Here is a 9,419-nt window from a genome sequence, read left to right on the forward strand (position 1 = left end):
CGAGCGGAAGAGCTGTATGGGTATATTGCATCGACGAATACCGAAGAGGCAAAGGAGAACGAGAAGGCGAAAGGCAGAAAAAAGAGTGGGTATTGGTCGTTGATCGTGCGTGATGAAGCCGTTATCCTCGAAAACAAGAAACAAGACGGAGAAGATTTCTTTTATTTCCTTTTTTTTTTTTTTTTTTTTTTTTTTTTTTTTTTTTTTTTTTTTTCGGTAGCGCTCTGCCTTTTATTCTTCGCGATGACTGTCATCGTTTTCATTGTCTTCTCGGAGACGATCACGAAGCAAAAGCAGAGGTCTATTGGGATCGAGTAGTCCCATCATCATCTTTCCAAGTTCGTTGTGCTTGATGGGCTTGGTCACGTAGTCGTTGAAACCAGCACGCGCTGCGTCTTCGATCTGATCTGTCATTGCGTTCGCGGACAAGGCCATGATCGGGATTTGAGGGTAATGATTCTTGAGTTCCCAGCCGCGGACCTCTCGACAAGTATCGTAACCGTTCTTGACTGGCATTTGGATGTCGCACTGTACAGAAATGTTAGTCACTCTATTCTTATTTTACTTGCATCCACAGGTACACTTACAATAATGAGGGAGTAGTAGCCTGGCTCTTTGGAGAAGACCATTTCCGTGCACTCCTGACCATTAGATGCGGTTTCGGCCATGACTTTAATCTTGTCAAGGTATTTCAACATGACCTATTACATGTCAGACGACTGAAAATGATAAGGAAAAGAAGAGGGGAGCATACCATGCGATTCGTTTCATCATCCTCGACAAGCAATACCCGATAGCCTTTGTTACCAATGACCTCCTTGACCATCTTGGACATGGTCTTGAAATTGTTGTTGATCTCCCTTGCCATATCTTGGTTCCGATCTTTGCTGAGGTCGCGCCTATTGTCAGGGTCGAAAATGGCCGAGAATGCCGAAGGTTTGACCGGCTTTGGTACCGTGTAGACCTTCCTTCCACTTGCAGACAACTCTTTGATCTTCGGGTTGACTTGACGCTTCTGATAAAGATCAGAAATGAGAACCAGCGTCGGCGCAGCAGTCGGTTCGCACTCGGAAACATATTGGATCACATCCATAACGTCATCGACATTAGGCAGATTGAGAACCAAATGAGTCATACTGGAGCCAGTGCCCTCGTTTACCATATCCCTCCAATCATCGATATCAGGATACGCTTTGATCGTGAACGGAACTTCATGAGGCACCACCTGTTGAATATGCTGCTGGATGGCCTTGCGTGTGTTTTCGAGCGGACAAAGAATGAGAATAGAACAAGGATTGGCCTGTTGCGGTGATGGCTTTGGTTCTGCAGCTGGTGCAGCCTTGCTCACTGGCGGGCCAGATTCTGCCGCTGGTGCCGGTGCTGATTGATCAGGGTCAGTCTCTTTGGAGACGGCCTTTTTGGCATCTGGTGTCGCGACAGACGAGTTTTCGGATGGCATCGGTGGCGCAGGCTGTGCCGAAGACTCGGTACTGGTAGGTGGTTGAGAAGCCGGAATCTCGGGCGCAGGGGCCTCTGGACCTTTAGCGCCAACCGCTTCCTGACTTGGCTTTGTCTGCGCATCCGATGCCTTTTGCTGACGGGCACCCTTAGACTGTTCTTCCGGCGTTACTGGAGGAGGTGCATCGACTTTGACGTAGAACGAGAACTTCGCACCTTGGCCCTCTTTGCTGCTGGGTGTTAATTTACCGCCATGCATCTCCACCAGCTGTTTGGACAGGAACAATCCCAATCCGCTGCCTGCATGTTGCTGTGATCCGTTCTGTCCAAGTTGACTGAATCGCTGCATCAAACGCTCTGCATCTCTGGCGCTGAAGCCTTTGCCGGTATCGACGACGTCAAAGTTCAACAACAACTCCGTGTTCTTCGCTAGGGCGGATGGGTCATGGTGGATCGAGCAGCAGATGTGGATCTCTCCCTGCGAAGTGAACTTGACTGCGTTACCCACGAGGTTGATGAGCACTTGCCGGATACGGAATCGATCACCAATGACCGTTGGCGGCACGTCGACGTTCATCAGGTAGTTGATCTCAAGGCTCTTGTCGATAGCTCTCGATGCCACGGTATCGATCACGTCTTCGATCACGGACCGGACGTGGAACCAGGAATTCACCAACGACATTTTACCGGCCTCCACGCGGGACACATCGAGGATGTTGTCAACCAATTCACGCAAGTTGGTAGAGCTATTCTGGATGGTGTCCAGCATTCGCCGTTGGTCCGTGTCCAACTGGGTGTCGAGGATGAATGGGATAGTGCCAAGGATTCCATTAAGTGGGGTTCTGATCTCGTGGGACATGTTGCTGAAGAACTTGGTCTTGGATTCCATTTGGTTGTTCAATTGTTGCATGGCCTTGTTCAGCTCCCGCTCCAAATTCTTCCGGTCGTTAATGTCGGTACACGTTCCGTACCACGACGCTTCGCCATTGCCAAAACTGCTGGTTTCGACCCGAACCAAGCGGACTAGGTGCCAACGGAAGTCGCCTCCCTTGGAACGAAGACGAATCTCAGTCGAATAGAACACCCGTCCATTTTCATCCTGTTGCACGGAGGCAACGCCACGCTTCACGAGTTCATCCAGGGCCGGGGTGAATCCATGGCCGAAGTGCCGCTCGGGAGGTGCATTTTTCCCCTTAGGAAGTTCTGACGATGACGGGTCCCTCGAGTCGGTCTTGCCGATAAGGTGGTGGGAGAGCAGGCCGCACTTTTCTAGATCGTCGGGATGTATGTGTTTTGCGAAGCCGAAATTGAGCGCCTCCTCAAGTTTCTGGCCCGTATACAGGTGCCATTGCTCGTTCGCAAAAATCAGGCCACGGTATTCTGCTGCTTCGAACACTACCTGCGGGATCGAATTGGAGAATGCTCGGTATTTGGCGTCGGTCGCGAACTTCTCTCGTTCTTGTGCGGCCTTTAACTCGGCGATATGCTGTTCGTGAATATCGAGGAATGATCCAATCCAGTACAAAACTTCCCCGGTCGACGAGAGCAACGGGTTGGCCCTGAAAATGAACCAACGATAGGCAGATTCGTCATTGAAGCGTTTGACCCGCACTCGTTCCGTAAATTGAGAGCCAGTCCGTAACGCATTGGCCCATTCTTGCGAGACATGCTCGCGCTCGCTGTTGTGAATATTTTGCCACGGGTCCCGCATTTTCTGTTCTTGGGGTTGACTCCTCCGGTAAGCATCGAATTTGGAATTGGTCCAAATTACTTCACCACTCTGTGGTTTAGCCAGAAACAAGTGCAGCGGAACCGAGTTGAGCATCAACTGCGCAACAGTATCGGAAAACGGACGAGGGATTTCGCGTTGCAACTGCGCATATAACGAGTTCGCTGACGGATGACGTGAAGTCGATGGTTGGGTGGGCGAAACGGCGGCCTGGGACCGGGGTTCCTGCACAGGGGACGGCGCCACGGCGCTCGGATCTTGCAAAGCCGAATCGTCGTCGGTTGAGGCCTTGACCAGGGACTTTCCTGGCGACGTAGGGTTCGGCATGGTCACCTGCTCTTTCGTCTTTGATAGTCGCCTTCGTTGCTGGTACATGATGGCTTCGCGGAAGCTCTTGTGTTGCTGCTGCGGAACATTGAAATAGCTATCTGCCGCCTCCCGGCTTAGTTTGATAGATGGTCCAGAAGCGTCGTTCTGGTCGATGTTATTGGCGGTCGCAGCCCCCAAAGTGCCCAACTCGAACCCAGGTGTGCCACCAGGCCCTCCGGGAATGGGAGGACTGAGTTTGGTCGAATTGGACTTCTCATCGGGACTCGATAGGCTGGCATGTGCTGAAATGGTACCATCTTCCGCTACCCTGTAGTTAACGTGTCCGCTCAACCCAGCCACAAGCTCCAGTTCGCTGCTCTCATCGGAGAATGTCCCACCCAGGCCTAACAGATGTCCGTACCGTGGCGTTTCGAGACGAGAAACGAATTGCCGTTCCAGCTGACTGTATTGCTGCGCCAGACAAAACGACGTGGTCAAATGTGGCATCAGATACGCAAGCGACTGTCGCAGATTCGACGGGTAAGGGATGATAGGCGACAGGATGGAAATCACAGCAACAGGGAACCGCAAGGTAGACGAGGAGGGTTGCTTGGAGCTGCCAGCGTGAAGGAGAGGAATGTGCACGACGGACTTGGCGAGGTCGACCCCGATCGCTTGCAAGGGCTGAAGGTTGGAGTAGTCGTGTGGAGGGGGATTCTTCGCAAATGCCGACTCGTCGACCGAATAACTGACGAAGAATGGGTTCTGCTCAGCCTGCGCCCGCGGAGCCGGCGATGGCGCGGGTGATTGTGACCAGGGTGATGGAGGAACTTGCTCATACTCGTCCGAAACTTCCATTGACGGTGGCAGCCCAGGCACGAGTGCCGGAGCCTGAAGGGTCGAACCGCCAGGTCGAGACGGAGTTTGGGGGACACCAGGGCGAATTGGTTCGGCCGTCGGTGTGACCTGAACCTTGTCGTCCGCGGGAGACCGAGCCATTGTTCCACCATGTTTTTCTGAGCAGACATTCGCCGATCCCTTTGAATATTCCCGGGTCAGGACAACTGGCTTTGTGCGGCCAAACAGCTTGACGACACCTGTTCGTTTGATGAGCGGATCCGACTCAACTTCCAATGGCCGGGGTATCGGGAAGACGGCTTGTCGGTAGCTGTGCTGCGGTGTGGTGATTAAGGCGTCATCAAGTGAATGCGTCTGCGGCGTCATCACGTTCGCCTTGTCGCGATTATCTGTCGGAGTACTCTGCGAGAGCCCAGAATCCACGTCCATAGTATTGGTAGCGGCAGCTGACTGCGCATTCTCAACTTTTATCTTATGTAGTAGTTGCGACGGATCTTGATCAGCGGCATGCTTGCGGTCCTTTCCGAAGCCAGCAAATGAATGCCGCGACAGAAGTGATGGCCGTTTGGCGGCCGATACCGATCCCAACCGCGAATGGCCATCCGTGGTGTTATTGGTGGTATTAACATTGTTGTTGCTGCTGTTGTTCGCCACTGTCTCTGTGTTTTGAGAGTCCGCTCCGCTGGGCCCCGCCCGAGTCGTCTCGCCGTAGAGATGGTGGATGCTATCTGGATCTTCGCTGAGATTTTGATCAAACACCGCTTTTTGTCCCCATGGCACGTTCTCCAAGTCCGTCGCGTCCCCGGGGACCGCCAAAGAAGCCCGTTCCGCACCATAATATGTCTGTAGGATGTTGACAACGTTGGACCACCAAGCATCGAGGCCCGGGTCCGCACTGAGTTGAAGGGTGATATCGTACAGGTTTGGACTGGGGTATATCGGATCTTCCATGACGGGTTTATGTTGTGGCGGCAGGAATACGCTGTGAGGTGTTGGCGTCTTCATCACCGGGGCCGGCCGCTCATCCGACGGCTGCGAGGAGGGACCCTTGCTGAATTTCAACTTCTCTGCGGGGAGTGTCAATTTGAAATGACTGTGGTTGAGCATTGGTGATGACTCCTGCGCCGATCTGGCGGCGGCGGGAGATGGCGAGGGGTACATCTTGGGGAACGGATAGGACGGGGTCTGCCCGGCGAGCATGGGATTATTACTGGAATCTGGGGGGCGGATGGTGCCAGCAGAACTGGTGGAGTCGGAGTATGCGGCTGCAGTAGGCATGGCACCGGAGGACGAGGAAGCAGGGAATTGCGGAGATTCGTCATTGGAGATGCGCCGTTTCTTGGAAGATTCGTGGGGAGTTGAGGAACAAGGCAGCGGATCGTCTCGCGGGGCAGAAGGAGGGGCAGGGGGAGGAGCAGGAAAAGCAAAAGCTTCTCGACTGGGAGGAGCGGCAGCGGCAGCAGTGGCGTCCTGATCCTGGGATTGTTGTTGCATCTGCTGGTAGGCGAGCAATTCTTCCATCTGTCTCCGTAACTCTCTCAGGGTCTGCAGGCTTCGACCGTGGTCCTCTTGAGACCCTTTTCCCGAGTCGGAGCTCTTGTACTCGGAAGGAATATTATTCGACGATATACAGGACACGTCCGGAGTCTGTTGATGCTGCAAAGATGCAGCATGAGTGTTAGCTATCCGCAGAGTATCGTCCAGCATCGCACTTTCGCCATCATCGTTGTCTTTTGGGAGAAAAGAAGAGGTAGTAGAGACAGAGGCAGAAGGACCACGAGGTTCATGAGGAGGGTGAGGATGGGACTGGGACGCGGCGACAGGCGAAGGAGCCTCGGCCGGCGATGGAAGCGGAGGCGTCCTCATGCTGCGAACTTCCCCCATCATCACAATTCCTCCACCGCCGGTCAATAATCAGTTCTCCTGGGCGAGTCCAGTAGCACAGGAGCCAAATGAGACACTCATCTCTCGGACAAACCGGTCCGTGGTCAAATGCAGAGGAGTGAGAAATGGTGGCGGTGGTGGTGATGATGATGATGTGGTGGGAGGAAGAGAGAGAGAAGAGAGAGCGAGAGAATATGTGTGGAGGGGGAGGGGAGAGGGGAAACCGGAATAGGCGAGGATCAGATTCGAGGCAAAAGAAGGCAGAAACGGTAAGAAACGGAGAGGGAATAAGAGAGGAGGAGAAAAGGGTAAAATGTGCTAGCAATGAGCAGTAATAGAAGGAAAGAATATACACGATAACAAAAAAAAAATAAATAAAATAAAATAAAAAGAAGACGTTCGAAAAGAGACAGAAAAAAAAAAAGGGGTGTGGTGGAGAGAAGACAGTAAGAGTGTGTTAGAGTGTAAGGTGTCTTCACCTAATGTGGCAGGGTATGTAATTTTTCCTTCGCTTCTTTTTCTGGTCCTTCTAGAAAAGAAAAAGAACGAGGGTTAAGACGACATAATAAACCAGTAATCGGAGAAGGAAAAAAAAAAAAAAAAAAGGGAGGGAAAAAAAAAAAAAAAAAAAAAAGTTTCTTAGGATGGGGGGAGAGAAAAGACGAAAATGACTAAAGCGGTGTATAGCGGGTAATGGTTAATTTGATGGAGGGCAACGAGATGTGAAGACAACGACTGTGATGACTGAAAAGAGAAGGGTTCTATGGTTATCCTGACCTTTTTTCTGTTTCTTCTTTCCTTTGCAGAGGAATGATTAAGAGTATTCTGAAGGATACTGAGACCTGCTCTGACCCAGTGAGATCGACCGGTTTCCGGTGGTTGAGGACGACCAGATGAAAGGATAGGCCGGGGAGGAGAGAAAAGTGAAAGACACAGTAGGAGAGGCAAAGCCTATGGGTGAGTAGAATGAGAATGAGTGTCGACCTATGACGTAGGCGAGCCCTGGGGGGAACCAAAAGGCATTTACTGGGGGGGAAGGACGAAGGACTACGGGTTCTCCATCCACTGTTCCTTCAGGACTGGGTTGACCTGTACCGCGGCAACGTTCGGAAATTTCTCTGGAAATATAGGAAAGAGAGAGAGGGAACAAAAATAAGGGGATGAAAAGGGTAATAGAGGGGAAAGAGTGTACAAAGTAGTTGTGGGTTCGCGTGTGCGTGTGTGCGTCGGGATGGAGATGATGGGCAACGACGATACCACGATAGAGGCTGATCCGAGAGATACCCGAATAAGAAAGTGATCACTCTCAACAGAATATAGACGAGGGAAAAGTGAAAACAACCAGCAAAAGAGAAGAGAAGAGAAGAAGAGATACAGAGTAAGGTGTCAGAGACAGAGTCGCCGGAAGGGAAGTAGGATTGTCCGCTACGAGGGGGTTCGAAACGCTGTACGGAGTATGTACGAGTCGGTATGATCGGTATTGTGATGTCTTTTTTCTTTTTCCCTTTTTTTCATACCAGAGTATGGAGTAGCACTACTATGTAATAGTAGCGGTAGTATATTCTCATAGGCTGGTCACAATGTGGGATAATCGAGAATCTCATTACGGAGTACACACGGGATATGGATAAAAGCCAGAGATGAAGAAAAAGAGTCGGGAAGAAAGAAGAAGAAAAAAAGAAAGGAAAAGTGGGCTATTGGACTTGAAGCTGTAATAATCATAGTCAGTAGTATTATTACCAGCATAGTGAACCAGTCAAAGCAACACAATGTGCTTGTCTGACATGAATAGACATACATCACTTATGACTTAATCCAGAGTGCGCTCCGTACGGGAGTGTGGCACGGCTGGATTGGTAAAGTGGAAGAATCAATTATGCTAGGAGAATAAGAAAAAATAAGAGTGAGTACAATCCTTATTCTGACTTTCTTGTATCCTCCATGCACTCCGTACTAAGGACAAGGGGTTGTACAGCATGAGGTATGCCAAGTACCAAAATACATCATTAGGTACCAAGGGTTCGTCATAGCATCCATCCATCTTTTTTTTTTTTCCTTTTCAGACCGAGATTCCGATGGTGAATTACCATTTCTGATTTGCTTATCAGGGGTATGGAGGAATACTTTTCAGTGGCGTGCAAAGTACAGTGCAAAGCATGTATCCCAACATGGCTGAATTGATCTCTGGAAATTCTCCAGAATCAGACAATGGACGAGTGGAGCTGACGACGTCAGAGCTGGGGTCGTTCCATGGATTTCTTACCAACCGCCGTGCATATATGTTACATACCGTATTGGCTGCATTTGTCTCGGTAGAATATGAGGGTATTTGTTGAAGAATAATGGTTGCTAGTACTCTATAATAATATTCTGGGGGTATTTCCAGTAGTCTTAAGTTAAACTAATAGATTTGAGATAAGCCATTGTCTTTTTATGTACGTCGCTAAATACAGTATCCTTCTTTATTCTGACTACTGTAATGTATCGGCCGCTCGGCCATCGGCGGACATAATACGGAGTACAGTCCTAGATTTTGCGCAAAGTTTTACTGCCACAAGTACATACATAATTGAGATGGAAATTTTTGTAGGCAGATGTTTTAGGTATATAAACTGAGTATCAACTCTAGTCCAGGACTCTGGATTCTAAAGCCATCAATCCAATCCTTGAGTCAAGGGAATGGCCGTGCCACCGTCTAAATGCATGCAATACGGAGTAGAAGGGCATTGACCTCTGGGATTTGAACTCTGCTTTCTTCAGGAACCACTATCAATCCTTACCTTTTCTGATCCATATGAAGATACGGAATACAAAACACATACACAGACATATTCAGGGAAACCCATGCCCTTCACGGAATCTTCTGCAGAACCCGCTGCATATGAAAAACTCAATTGCGAGGGCTGACTGAGGATCTGTATCACATAGGCCGTCACACCATAGCATCATCTTCCTGAGAGCTGAAATCGTCTGTACCAATTTTCAGCCCCTAGAAAACGTACACTGTGCATAAAACTGCATTACTCTACATACGCGCATTTAACTATGTTCTTTGTAGTCTGGTAAATACATGTATTATCGGCGGTCGGCAAAACGACGTCATGCCGTTGGGTCCAAAGAATCGAGTCCATCGATCCGTCCATAGTACGCTTCTTTTCGTATACAATTACTCTGAGGGAAA

General features: G+C 50.0%; 1 protein-coding gene across 1 annotated transcript; it reads right to left on the reverse strand.

The window, feature by feature from the left end:
* Positions 1-211: 211 nt before the first annotated feature.
* Positions 212-6,633, reverse strand: pkhB (putative sensor histidine kinase/response regulator). Its single transcript, XM_022545925.1, has 3 exons — positions 755-6,633; positions 588-701; positions 212-528 (listed from the first exon to the last, which is right to left on the reverse strand). The coding sequence occupies exons 1-3, from the start codon at positions 6,239-6,241 to the stop codon at positions 232-234; spliced, it is 5,898 nt and encodes a 1,965-aa protein (XP_022404118.1). The 5' UTR covers positions 6,242-6,633; the 3' UTR covers positions 212-231.
* Positions 6,634-9,419: the final 2,786 nt, after the last annotated feature.

Source organism: Aspergillus glaucus, assembly GCF_001890805.1.
Source record: "Aspergillus glaucus CBS 516.65 unplaced genomic scaffold ASPGLscaffold_4, whole genome shotgun sequence".
In the NCBI taxonomy this organism is placed as follows: Eukaryota; Fungi; Ascomycota; class Eurotiomycetes; order Eurotiales; family Aspergillaceae; genus Aspergillus; species Aspergillus glaucus.

Excerpts from the sequence above, each read along its gene's own strand:
- pkhB (XM_022545925.1), bottom strand. The coding sequence starts at position 6,241 with ATGATGGGGGAAGTTCGCAGCATGAGGACGCCTCCGCTTCCATCGCCG. Across the intron at positions 702-754 it reads ATGATGAAACGAATCGCATG|GTCATGTTGAAATACCTTGA; the intron begins GTATGCTCCCCT and ends GACATGTAATAG. Across the intron at positions 529-587 it reads GCTACTACTCCCTCATTATT|TGCGACATCCAAATGCCAGT; the intron begins GTAAGTGTACCT and ends ATTTCTGTACAG.